Below are 14,391 nucleotides of genomic sequence, written 5' to 3'. Positions count from 1 at the left end.
TTTAGTAATTACAAAAGTTTTATTCGACTAGTATGGAAAAATTATAAAAATAACTTTTAATGCATTCATTCATCACATTCAATCATAATATTCATAATAGTAATAATATTCAGCATTGTCTTGTTCAATTTTGTTGTTACTATAATAATCACTATAATCATCATCATAGTCAAGTCTTGACTGAGCAACAGGTGCTCCTTTATACACAGAGAACTCGTGGCGCGACTGTGCCGGCCGCAGGCTGGAATGCCGCGGTGGTGCTTTTCCGTTGCGCGTGTGTGGCACTATCGAATGCCGCGTACTATGTTTAGCTGCAGCTGCGTCCCCGGGGTGTTGGCCTGTTCTGTCCTCCGACCTGTCGGGGTTAGAGTGACGCTTTTTGACTGGCCTAAAGCCGCCAAATTGCGGTTCAGGGAATCGGTTGGAGGCCGGTTGTTGCGGCTGGCTGAAGGATGGCTGGCCGCCCAGGTTGAACACGGAAGCTGGAGTTCCCTCGAACCCTGAAATAACAAAAAATATTTATTGTATCTCTTAAACGAACATTGAAAAGTTAGTACTAATCATTTCTTTTCAGTTTGTCTAATATTTTTAGGTCTAGTAGAGATAAGGCTTTCCTAGTTAAAATTGTTTAATGAAATAATTTTTATTTTGAACAAAAGCAATTACATAACAGTACAAAGATGAAAGTTTAAATCCAACAAAAATTGCTAAAATAATGTTTTGTATAAAAATAAATGAAAGAGCCTTAAGATGGTTTCATGAGAACATGTTATTAAAGTTTGTTTGTAAAAGTTTGGACCACTTGGCTTGCAAAGTATTTATTATTCATATAAACTTGATCTAACTTGGAATTACTCAGACAAACAATTAATTTTCATTCTTCTGAAATATATTATTCGTTTTCAATGTTTAACTTTATTTAATAAGAAAAGAAGAATTATATCCAAAAAAAAGCAGAGAATTGTATTGAAATTTTGAATTTTATGAGACAATTTAATTCTTTACAAACACTAAAGCTTCATAATTTTTATAAATGTGTTGGAATTTAATATTTTTTTTCAAGAACATGTATCATAGTAATAAATATGGAGAAGAAATTTTTTTTAAATAGTTTTTTTAACAGATATTGTAAGCTATAAAAGGAAGATATTGACCTTTTATTGAGGAGAGGGAAAAAGGTTAAATACTGTAGAGTTTAAAACTCACAGTACAGTCAGGAATTATTTTCAGACCCTAGTTATAAATTAAGTAGCATGGGTTTGTTTATATAGATAATTGTGACTTTCTATAGCAAAGCAAAAACAAACTAACAACATTTCTTTACAACCAGATGAAAATTAGAAGGACAGAGTTCTCCCTTTAAAAAACTAAAAAATTTATAGTAGTTTCGCTAATCTTTATTGAAGTTAAAAACAAAACTAACCTTGTGCAGGTGTGGGCCTGTTTGAAAACCTAGCTCCAGCATTGTTGTTGTCTCCCAGGATTGAACTTGTAAATGATTGGAATGCCTGGAAGGGAGAGCCTAGAAACTGTGACCTCGGCTGCTCCGGCCGTCTAGCTGGCTGACCCGGAGGTGGCAGACTTGTGCCTCCGTTGCCGGAGGGGAATGGTTGTGAGTTGAATGAAAAGAATGATGTTGATTGTGAGCTAGGATCATGGACTACATTAGTATTTACACTGGCACCTCTGATGCCGGAAGGTCCTGGCTGGCTAGTGATGCCAGGTTGCTGTTGGGGGTTGAATACTGAAAATTGGGGGCTGCCATTGGACCTTGGCGGTTGTTGTGGAGGGGGTGGTGGAGGCGTTGGGGGACTGGATTGTACTGGGGCAGGTGCAGGGGATCTATTACCCCCCTGGTTGAACTGATTCTGGAAGTTGGCAAAAAAGGTAAATGGCTGGAACTGTTGTGGTAACTGTGGAGGTTGATTACTGGTTTGCTGTGGCTGGGGAGGGGTTGAAAATACATTCTGGAAGATTTGCTGTGGTTGTTGCTGTTGGCCAGGGGTTACAAACTGGCCATTTAGTGGGGGTGGAGTGGGAGGTGGGGCAGGGGTTGTGTTGGGGATAAGCTGTCTAGGTGGGGGTGGTGGCCCACTGTCTGCATTGTTAATAGATTCTATGTTTGGATCCCTAGGGAATTGTGGGAAATTTCTAAAGGGGCTAAATGGCCCAAATGTAGTTGATTCTACGGGCTTTCTAGTTTTCTGTCTCTCTTCTTCTTCTAATTCTTTTCTTCGTTGTTCTTCAGCATCTCTTTGTCTCTGTTCCTCAAGTGCACGGGCTTGTTCCAGTTCAAGCTGTTGTCTTTCCTCTTCAAGCTGGCGTTGTCTGGCTTCCTCTTCAAGCTGTCGTTGTCTGGCTTCCTCTTCTTCAGCTCGTTGTTTAGCTTCTTCTTCAGCCTTTATTCTCCTCTCTTCAGCTGCTTTCTGTTCAGCTTCTCTCTGTCTAGCTACTGCGGCAGCTTGGCGCTCCTCTTCACGTTGTCTATCAAATTGTCGTTCTGCTTCTTCTTGTCTTTGTTTTTCAATAATTCTTTGCTCTTCCTTTTCCTTTTCAATTCTTAATTTTTCCTTTTGAATTTCTTTCTGGCGTTGAATTTCATTGTCTCTCTCGATAGCCTTTTGCTGTTCAAACATCTGTTGTCTCAATCTTTGATCATCATTTGGTTCAGGACGAGACCTATCCTTGTCTCCTCTGGTTCCTACGGGAGCATTAATTGCGCTTGGCCTGGGTGGCAGCGGAAGTACGGGGTCAACATTTGGGTCAATTGGTTTAAAATTTTGGAAATGCGGGAATCTGAAGTCAGATTCTGGAACAGATGGGGCCACTGGCTGAGGGGGTGGAGGAGGAGTGCCTCGGGGAGAAACAATTGGAACAGCAGGTACTTCTCCACGTGCAAGGCCGGCAGCTGCTGGTGATGGAGCTTGTCCACGAGAAAATCCAGAATTTGGCACCTCATTCCTGGACAGTCCACGTCCAGGTAAGTCTAGACTCCTTGGCTCTTCAGTTGGCACAATAGGTGTCTGGCCTCTAGCAAGTCCAAATGTTGTTGATGTGGCTGGTTGTGAAAATGCCTCATCTCTGGAGATAATTGAAGGTGGTTGAGCAAAGCTTGGAGCTGGAGTCTGATCTCTTGGTGGCAGTGGGGCTCTTCCCCTGCTAAATGATGGCTCTTGATCTGGAATTGGTGTTGGAAATCTTAATGGAGTTGTGGGTGTGGTGTCAACCTGCTGTAAAGTGTTGCCACCAAAGTTAACAAAAGGTCGCAGTGGTGTGCTTTCTTGTATTGGCTGCTCACTTTCAATTTGTCTTGGGGGGAAATTGTTAAAAACTGGCCTTGGGGTTGGTCCATTGAATTCTGGTTTGATGGTTGGCGAAGGGGGAGGTGGAGGTGGTCGTGAAGTTGGTGGAGCAGGAGTTCTGCTGGTTTGCTGGGGGGTAACCTGAGGCTCCCTTGTACTGGGCAATTGATCTGCTTGAATATCCTGAGGCACTGCTGGGGTTGGGGAGAATTGGAACTGGACATTCTGCACAGGTCCTTGAGCAATAGGAGTCTGAACAGGTCCTTGAGCAATAAGATTCTGTTCTGGTCTTGGAGCTACAGCTGGACCACTTGATCCTGTTCTTGGCTCCTCTTCGTCTTCATATATAAAGTTTCCATCCTCATCATAAACATAATCATAATAATATTCATAATAAACGTATTCATAAGGTTCACCAAGTCCATTTCCGGTTGTGAATGTTGCGTCATCATCAGGAATTGTAATTTCAATGAATGGTGGCTGTGTTGGCGAAACTTGCTCTGTAGTTTGTACAACCTGCTTGAACTGTGTTGTTGGGAAGGTGGGCACAAAGAATGTTGATTCATTTTCTTCTTCTTTTGTTGTTGGAGCAAATGTGGTAACAAATCTTAATGGTGTTGGTGTTGTTGTAGTTGTTGTTGTAGTGGTGGTTGTTGTTGTAGTTGTTGTTTCTGTTGTAGTAGTTGTTGTTGTAGTGGTAGTTGTAGTACTAGCAGTTACTTCTTCAGCCAGTGCAGCAAGAGTAGTTTCATCAACCAGGTCACTGATGATCTTGGATAGGCTTGTTGTTGTACGGAATCTGCTGCTGAATTGATTTCTCAACCGTTGTCTGTCAGAATTTTGGGGTCTGACCTTAATTCTATTTTTGACAAAGTTGTTAAATTCCTCCTTCAATTCTTCATCTTCATTCTCAAGAACTTTCATCATGTCTTCCAAGTCATCTTTTTCCTCCTCTTTATTCTCAAATCTGTTTGGTCGGAAAGGTCGTCTTCTACGCAAACTCTTGAATCTATCTCTAATTGAGATGACTGGTTTCTCAGTTTCAGCTGATGTTTCAATAGTATTCTCCTCCGTATCAATTTTTGTACTACTCTCAGGTTCATTTGACTCTGTGGTTGTGGTGGAAGAAGAATCTCTGGAGTTTAATGGAAACCTAGGCCTAGTTCTTGTTCTACCAGCAGTACTAAAAGGATTCTTTCTTCCCTCTGTGCTAAAGATTGAAGGCCTCATTTTGCGTCTTTTTAACAGTCCTTCCAATGTTGGTCTTGTGGAAGCTTCTTGATTTTCCTCAATCAGTGCTTGAACAATTTTCTTCATTGTATCATCATCTGATTCATCTGTTTTCGTGGCAGCTTTCATTTCATCTTCATTCAGGTCAGGTTCTTCAACATCAGTTCTTTCCTCCTCTCCAATTATTTCATTAACATCATCTTGTTCAGCTGTTTCAATCTCATCCTCAGTGTCATCATTTCTTTGTTGTTCTGCCCTAATGCTTGGTCTGAAGCGGGTGAACGAGTTCCTACGCTCCGAAGGAGTCTTTCTGTTGCGGCGATTTTGAAACAAGCTTTTTAGGCTGGTGCGCTCCCTCGGGGGTTCTTCATTGTTATTCTCCTCACTTTCAGGTTCCTTTGAAGATTTGTCCTTGACCATAATACCTCCAAATGCCTCCAGAGCACCAGGCTTCAACAAATTGTTTTCCTGAAAGAAAAAAAGTATTAGTCATTATTCCAGAGTTTTAAAGGAATAAGTCAATGATGATAAACAAAGTTACCCCTTCTGTATAATACATAAAATGTTTGGAAACTCAACTTAATGAACCAACCAATCATATTTCATTAAAAGTCAACAATGTTTTTTAGCCAACAAAGAATAAACGCTTCTATTAAACTTTTGGGACTAGTGTAATATCAGCACAATGTTTCCTCCCTCCCAGTTTTTTTACAATTATTTCAAATAAAATTTATGTTTTTGTTATGTAATTATAATTTGTTGAAAGGGTAATGAAATAAGGACAATTTTGTTACCTGCAAGAACTCCAGGACACCAGTAATCTCGTCATTTGTGAATCTTCCAGAGCTCCTTGGCTTTTCATCTTCCCTGTCCTTAGGAGCCCTCACGGCTGTCGGGCGCCTCGGCTGTTCATAGGTATTCTCACATCCGCGTACATTTTCTGAAATGGTAAAATTTGAATTAAATCTAAATTGTTATTTTGTATTGTTAAGTTAGGGACAACTCAGTAGAATCTAAGAAATGACATAAAAAGTTTATTTGTCTGTATCAAATATTATCATGATTACAGAATGTATTGTAATGTTGTACAAAAGCATAATTCTAGATATATTGATAAGAAAGGTGTATGTAAGATCTCGTAAACTGCTGGACTAATTATTTCATAATATTTATCTTTACTTTAAACCTGTTTAATCTAGAAAATTAATTCTATTATATTCATTTTTCAGGTTCTTTGTCTGAAGTATAAGATGGTTTTAGGTAAAAAAATTTTGATTTAAGTCTAGGGATGGTTTTAAGCTATTTTTCTAGCCCCTCTCTAACCCTGAATATAAGCTCCTAGATGCTAAGATGGTAGACACTAGTATTATATAAAATTAGATATTTTACCAGCTTTGTCGCAGGATGAGGTGTCAGGATTGAATACCAGTCCAGCTGAGCAGCCATACTCTTGTGGGGTTACTCCATTCAGACAGGTATAGTAGTGGCGGCAAGAGGTGGGGTGCCGAAGATTTAGATGGACACCTAGAATAACATATTTATATATAATCTTATTAAAATAAAAATAATTTCATAATTTAAAGAATATATAAAAAAAGTTATGATTTTTCCAAAATGTACACAAAAAAAGGAAGAAAAAGATTACTTTTTTGACAAGTTACTTATTGATTGGTAAGCGAAATCTTAACAAGAAAATGTATGAAGCATAACTCATAAATTAAGTCCTTAAAATCCCATTTCTAGTGAGTTCCAAGGGAATCTACAAAAAAAACATCAGAGGCATATCCTCTAAGCATATGAATAAATCAATTTTCCTTCTTTTAAAGCCAGTATTCCAAATTGAATAACATTATTAAGACAACTGGATGGACAGAGTAAAACAGTATTAAGAAAATGATAAAATATTTCAATTTAATGAATTACGACATAAGCAAAAACTTAATGCTGTGGTTTAAAAGCAAAGAAACAAAGAAACTTCCATATTTTATTATAAAATTCAAAGAAAAATAATCTCATTAATAAATCTTTATTTTTTCTTTTAAAAAATCCTCGAGCCATATTTTTCTTGTTGACTAAGTTTGAATGATTATTGAGTACTTAAGTTTCAGAACAAAGGAAAATTAATGAAGAAAGTCTGGAATAAAAAGCAACGCCCATAGAATTGTGGTAAATTGACTTGAAAAGAAAAATATTTTAGTTGAAATTATGACTCTTGAAATTCAGAAGGATTCAAACATTTTTCTGGTTTTTATCTTTGACAATTAAAATAATGGTTATCCTACAATACAGCAAAAAAGTATGTTTTTTCTTCAAAGTACAATTGTAAAGTTTTCAAGATATTAAAATACAGCATACAAATATGCTTTTTTACCATCAAAGTAATCTTCTCCACCGAATTTACATGAAACTTTAAAAATAATAATGATTCCTAGAACAATTAGGTTTGTTATTGCGATATAGCCCCCCACAGGAGCTAGAAATAATTTCTATATATTGAAAGAAGAGTAACAGTGGCCAAAAAATAGGTTTAAATAAATGTACTGCTTTTTATATATTTTTATATGCTTATATGAATGTTGTACTTGTTTTATTTATTTAAAATTAAAATTTAAGACTATGAGAATGCTTTAAATACCATTTTTGATTAAAAAGAAAAACGTTTTTGATTTGCTACTTGATTTTGAAAACTCCACTAGAATTGAATTTTAGCTTGATAATGCAAACGCCATGCAAAAAAAAATATGAAAGCCATTCAGAATGAGAAATTTCTTGAACAACAAAGATAGATAAAATAATAAAATTGTCTTGAATTAGTCAATAGTCATAACATCATAAGGAATTTTACCACGGCAACATTGTTTATAACAATAATTATAACATTAAGAAAGAAAGTCATTAAAATATTTTGTGGATTTTTTTTCTGAAAATATTTTTATTGTACAAATGCGCATTAAAAGTAAAATCAAACCATTTGTAGTTATTAATTACTTAAAATAACCATGGAGGGGGGGGGGATTAAGATTTGTTTCTTTGCTGCTGTAAAAAATAAGCTTCTTATTAAGTGTTTAATAACTGTAGCTTCCCATCGCAATGATCTTGTGTCGACTCTCAATTGGGTCTTTGAAAAATCATGCAGAAAACAATTTGCTAACAGACGAAAAAGGGAGGTAGATATCTGCACATCTACATAAACTACAAATCTGATGTGGAGATTCCCGAAGTCAAAATGAATATAACATACTTTGTCCGCCCGTCTTGCTCTTTCTAGAATTTATACAACAACAACAAAAAAGTACTTTTAGCTATTCTTGCCAAGAAATTTAACTTATTGACTTATTTAATTTATTTTTGGTTTTGGTTGAATAAACAAACGTTATAAATATTCAGAACAATCTTAAAATAATTATCAGTTTCTAACAGCGGGTTCTTCAGCCGCGCATAAGTCATATTTATGCAGGATAATTTAATGACCTTACAAAATCATATTAAGGGAGAAGACAATGGTTACTAAATTGATGAAATTCTCTAATGTTGATACATAAAATTACCCCTTTTGTAGATTACAATTAATAGTTGAAACGTTTGAACACCCAGCTTAATGAACCAACAATCAAAATTTAGTAGAAGTATCCAAAGTAATTAAGCCAGCAAATAAGAAAACATTAATATAAACTTTAGGGACTAGTTTAATTAATACCCCAATGTCCCCTCCCTCCATGATGTCTAAACCTGTTCCTATGAATCAGGTCATTCAGTATATTATTTTAAGATCCTAAAATGCCTTTACATGTAATGGTAGTTTACACGCAGCTGCCGAGCCCTGGTTTCTTCTATAAATCAAGCATTAATTCTAGGGAGAATTATTATGTATTTATTACAAAGAATGATTATAGAAGTTATGAAAAAAAATTGTATGAATAAAAGATAATTTGATATTATTTTCGTGTGACTGTATTGGATCAAAACAAGTACAATTATTCTCTTATGGAAAAGTTAGTAACAAGAAAATTAATTGGTGGATTCCCTCAAATTGCTTTAACAAGCACAGAAACTCCCATACCTTTATTTTGAAATTAATTGGAAAAAAGAGGGGGGTATTTTTTCCTTTGTTTATACTTTAGGTCAGGTTGGGTTAGGTTTTATATATTGGGTACTTGTTAGTTCCACAGGGTTGGGGCTCCGCAAATATAGGACCCGCAAGGATTAGTCATAGAAAAAATCTACTTATTTTTAATTTATTACAAAATTTATTTATCAGTTAATCTTTTTGAAATTTCTGCCAATTTTAACTAAATATTAGACAGCCATAACATAGAATGGAATACTTTATCTAAGAAAAAGGGGCAGGAAAAATGGGAAGATTTATACGATATAAAGAATTATAAACAGACACAATTTATTTGTAGATTTGCTACACAGCGAAAACTATTTTTGTAACAGTTTTAGATTAAGAATGTGTGGTATTGGCCTATCATTTCTCACCTTATTAGGTTTGTTCAAAATACACTTTGCGGTTTACATATTAAACTATCAAAATTATAGAAATTGATAAAATTGTTCTTGAACAAAGATCTTTGTGTTTAAAACAAGAAAAAAAATGTTGAAGAATATGCGTGGATATTCGTTAATTTAGCTATTTCCCATGTCATTTATTGGTCATTCGTTAATCCATTAGGAGGGGATGGTTTATTGGGGGTGTAAAGAGGTGATCGTTATTTAAGCCCACTGCGTGTTCCACTTTATCAGATAACATGAAAATCTGAGCTGGATCTTTAAATCATTTTAGTGGTGAGCCAGATCGGGATGAGCCAACTTTCCACCAATGAGCGCACAGCATTTTACGAAATGCCGCGCTGTGATTGGCTAAAATTCGGCTCACACCGATCTGGCTCACCACTGAAATGATTTAAAGATCCAGCTCTGGTGAAAGATCCAAGTAATCATAAATCCGTTGTTGAAGAATAGATAAATATAAAAATCTTACCAAGTTTTCCACCAGGACACTTAAATCCATTTGACAGAGTTTCAGGCTAAACAAATATTATAAAAATTAAAACATTTTAATAATTATTTGCTTAACAAAAAATTTTTCTCTCTTGTTTGTTCCTATGTCACTAAGATGTTTCTTCATATACACAAAGTTTCATGAAGACAGACAAACAAACATCCTATGACTTCGACGCACATATTTTTTTCTTTCTTATAACGACTGAAAAATATCTTTTTAGGTACTATATTTAAATCTCAAAAAGTAACAGATAACTTATTTGATTAAATGTAATCGAGATCCTTAGGACTGGTATTGATTTTACGATTTTTTCGGGTTGTCTATAATACAATGCTATACATGATATTTCAGTATGGCTAGGAAACGGTTCTAACCCAGCGGATATTCATCGGTTTCGAAGCTATACAGGAAAAAGATATACCTGATCGTCTTTCTTTTGTGAAGATGGGTCAGGGGTGGGTTGCTTCTTCCTTCTCTGGGGCTCCTCGTTGTTATCCACTCCACATCCCTTTCTCCCGGAGTCACGAACCCACACACAGGTACCAACCTACACAGGAATATAATTATTATCCACTCCACATCCCTTTCTCCCGGAGTCACGCGCCCACACACAGGTACCAACCTACACAGGAATATAATTATTTCCCACTCCACATCCCTTTCTCCCTGAGTCACGCGCCCACACACAGGTACCAACCTACACAGGAATATAATTAGAATCTACTCCACATCCCTTTCTCCCGGAGTCACGCGCCCACACACAGGTACCAACCTACACAGGAATATAATTATTATCTACTCCACATCCCTTTCTCCCGGAGTCACGCGCCCACACACAGGTACCAACCTACACAGGAATATAATTATTATCCACTCCACATCCCTTTCTCCCAGAGTCACGCGCCCACACACAGGTACCAACCTACAAACAGAATTTTGGGTAATAATCAAGTGTTAGAACGTTCATGTGTCTATCCTGGGGTGTGCAAAAGGAGGGTGTTACCCCACCTTAAACTAAGATATTATGAAGAACTGCATTCCTTCTTTTAGCCCCCCTAATGTGAAGTAGCTTGTAGTGCCTATAAAAATAACTTTAGGCAATACAAATGACCAATGTTAGGTCAGTATAAATTTTAATTGACCAATTTTTATGGGTCCTATAAGCTGCTTTCCTCAAGGTTTTTTACAACTCTGAGATTTGTTGGTGAACCTAACCTAACATGCAATAAGTTTCACAAATAAGTTTTTTCTTTACATTAAAGGGACTCTAGCGGGTCCCCTAACAGTTGAAGACTGAGACATTACCATATAGCTACAATACTATCCTTATCATAAAGCAATTTTTATTAAACACAAAAATGTTGTTATTAATTTATGGTCAAAGCAGCACGTCATAAAAGTGATGTAATTTAACCAAACCAGGAGATTGGTATAAACCATACAAAACTGCAAATGCTATTTTCCTATAGCGAGTAATCTAATGATGTTTTTATTGAAGAAATGTTAAAGGATTTATATGTACTAAAGTCAACAATTCGAAAATTTGCCATACAAATTTTACAATTTTTTATGACGTATTTAAAAAAAAATAAATTAGCTGCTTAGAAGTTAACAATCATTTCTAAGTAGACTGCTAGAAAATAGCAGCTGCTTAACCCAGAAATTTAAAGCTTTTTCAATTTTGTCCATAAAATTTATTTGTTGACATGTATAAACTACAAGGCGTATGTATAACGGACCCCACAGGGGGAAACCCTGGAGGGGGAAACCATTACCACAGTGCATTGCTTTGCTTCAAGTAATCTAATAGTTTTTAATTGAATATAATTATATCTTATGTGAATAAATGTATGGGATACTAATAATATAAATTATTTTGATAGATTTTTGTGTTTTTAATGTATTTAAGTTGATTTTATTTCATTTGAAGTTTTACTTAAATAAATTTAATAAATATTTTTTTGAAGCTATAGATCTCGGAAAATGCTTGTCCGAATTGTTTGTATTTTTCAGGGAATCCTTAAAAATCATGTTTTAATTTAGTTTTAATGTTAAAAAAAATATAAAGAAATCATAAAAAAGGGTCGTGAAATTTTTCCATTTTGAATTATTTTATGTAATGTTTAAGCGCCTAAAAAATGTAAAACTTTTTTTTTGTAAAGAAAAGCCTTAATTTAGATTAACTATATTTGGTGTTATTAATACCATAGTATTTTTAAAAATTTGATAATCTAACCAAATTTTTCACTCCCTGGCAAAAAATGACGTTCTGACAGATCGTGGGATCAATTTTATAATCCTTGTTTTTTTTTGTAGCGAAGCTACTCTTCAGTCATTGTCGTTCTGTCTATCCGTCCGTCCGCATAGCTCTTTTCATTAATTGGGACAATGACATGTTAGATATTTCAATTTCAAACTTTGCAAGGTGATTCCTATAACATTTGGTTCGATTTATGAAGCAACTCTATAATCGTTACCAGAAATTTCTTACGTCTATTTAAAAGATGTATCTTTTAAAACTTTATGGTGTCAACTTTTTGTATGATTTGTTCATCCTATTCATCTGATTTTTCGAATAATGAATCCTCTCTATCACCAAATCTTAAAAATGAAAGTATATCATTTTACTGTACAATTTTGTTTAGACTGTTCTGCTTTTTAAAGTTTTGACACTCTACAAGATTTATTTTACGTATATTATTTCTTCTGATTGTAGAGCTTAGCTTTTATGGATGTTGTCACCCTTGTTTTTTTTGCTTGTGTTTACTATAACTGTTTATGTCAAAAAAGCATTTTTTTATAAAGCGAGTAAATGTGTGATTATCAAATAATAAAACCAGACAATATAAGAGATATTTTAAATACAATTATGTGATTGATATTAGTAAGAAATGTAAGCCTTTAGTTCACATAATACATTTTTTTAGACAATAATAATAATAATTCCTGTTTCTTGTTTTTAGTAGATTTAATAAGGATAAAAATGTGTAACAAGATTTTCCAAATAGTAGTTAAATATCCAAAAATGCATCCATTAGTAGCTGAATATCTACGTGGATATTTAACTACTATTGAGCCTTTTAAAAAGAAATATTAAAAATCAATTAATTAATAACGTTTTTTTTATTGGTCATATAAATCTTTAATTAGACTTATAACCTTTATAATTAAAGTATCGTTTATGTCGAAAGAACTGAAGCAAAAAAATCAGAAAAAAAGGGATTAGGTTAATGGACAAAAAAAATAATCTTTCCTCTTTTTTCATGTCTTAAATGGTGTCTTTTATTGATGTTTAATATCGAGGTAATAATTTGGATATAGATATGTTTGTCTGTTATTGTCCCCTTCCTCCATGAAAAAGACCTCATGCATCACTAAGCCCCGGGCTTAATTAGATCAAAATAAACAAAATTATCACTCTAATCATACCACAGAGTTGGATTCTTAAAAAGGTTAAACCCGTTACAGGGTAAATTTTCTTTTAAACTTGTTCTCAAAATATAAAAGGGTTTTTAAAAACACTAGGTTTTATCTAAATTCGAAGATTTAATATCAAAGTCATAGAATATTTTTTATAGAAATAATTATAGCCAATTCTCTAATTTTTAAGAACCCCCCTGAGGCCTTTTGTTGTTTTTCATTATAGAAATTATACCCTTAATAGTTTATTAGGTTTGATAATTTGTCTTTTTCCATTTGTCAATTAGTAACTAAATACATATATTTATTTAGTGCAACAACAGAGCGTAGGTTCATGATAAATGAAGTCAGGTTAATCGATATATTATTACCTGGATGTTGAACCAGATTATCATGTACTCTGATATAGTGTTGCTCGAGCTGGCTAAAATAACGATACCCCACATTTAAACCATCCCCTTCTTCTCTTACTGGATGAACTATCTGACCAATAACTGAGGTCCATATTAACAAGCTAAACGGACCATAAACTTTCCCCTGTCAATATATCCACGTATATTCTACATCCATTATGAAGTTGGTAATTTCATTTAGTTTTTGAAGGTCAATTGTTTAAAGAATTTCTGATGTAGTTTTAATTGGACTTGTTCGTTCACATTAATTGGTCATTTTTTTCTTTTGAACTTTAATGGATTTTTTAATGATTTAAATTGTTTTAAGTTATTAAAAATCAAACAGTGTTAAAAATTATGTCTTTAATCTAAAGCAGCTACTCTATATGTAGTATATGTTCTTCCTCGTAAAAGTTTGTGTAGTTAAACAATGTCATTAAATATCTTTATATCGACAATATGTCACCAAAAACCACTTTTATTGAATGCAATATCGTTGACATAGTAATATTTTTGTCAGTTACGTTGTTTAAAAAAAAACCGTTAAATTAACAGCACATTTATCAGGCATGGACTCTTTTAGTTTTTGTATGTCCTAAAAAGCATAAAGATTTGACATAGCTAATGAACGACAATTGACAACCAGCAAACAGAAAATCTAACTCCTTTACTTTTCCAAAACTTACTATCTTATTCTCTAGAAAATGCTGTTGACATAATTGTCCTTGTTTAAAGTCACATCTATGAATGCACATTGTCCTTAAAGGCAAATAAATTTCACATGAAATGTCGAATTTAAACTTAATTTATTATGAAGTGCAGTGGACAGGAATTCTGAGGTGGATTCTTAAAAATATTTGGGTCAAAATAGTCATTGTGAAAAATCCTCTAAAATCACATAAAAAATAAATGGGTTATTAACATAGGATTTTATTTGATTTTTATAGATTTTTATGTGATTTTGGAGGATTTTCATGAAAACAATTTCGCCTCACCAGCAAGCAGCGACCCAAATTTTTATTTAAGAATCCACCTCAGG

At 34.3% G+C, this 14,391-nt stretch overlaps 1 protein-coding gene across 1 annotated transcript in view; it reads right to left on the bottom strand.

The window, feature by feature from the left end:
- LOC145313293 (uncharacterized) overlaps positions 1 to 14,391 on the bottom strand; it is a 188,479-nt gene continuing 174,088 nt past the window's right edge. Inside the window, exons 6-11 of the mRNA XM_080152620.1 lie at positions 9,962 to 10,087; positions 9,517 to 9,562; positions 5,922 to 6,056; positions 5,327 to 5,472; positions 1,424 to 5,000; positions 1 to 500 (exon numbers count right to left, since the gene is read on the bottom strand). Coding sequence (XP_080008746.1) covers positions 79 to 500; positions 1,424 to 5,000; positions 5,327 to 5,472; positions 5,922 to 6,056; positions 9,517 to 9,562; positions 9,962 to 10,087 — 4,452 coding nt within the window. The 3' untranslated portion in view covers positions 1 to 78. The remainder of the gene's footprint in view (positions 501 to 1,423; positions 5,001 to 5,326; positions 5,473 to 5,921; positions 6,057 to 9,516; positions 9,563 to 9,961; positions 10,088 to 14,391) is intronic.

The sequence above is a fragment of the Acartia tonsa genome, chromosome 3 (assembly GCF_053477335.1).
Source record: "Acartia tonsa isolate MP-2025a chromosome 3, ASM5347733v1, whole genome shotgun sequence".
In the NCBI taxonomy this organism is placed as follows: Eukaryota; Metazoa; Arthropoda; class Copepoda; order Calanoida; family Acartiidae; genus Acartia; species Acartia tonsa.
The sequence above is the reverse complement of the archived record's forward strand: the minus strand, read 5'-3'. Positions and strand labels throughout refer to the sequence as shown.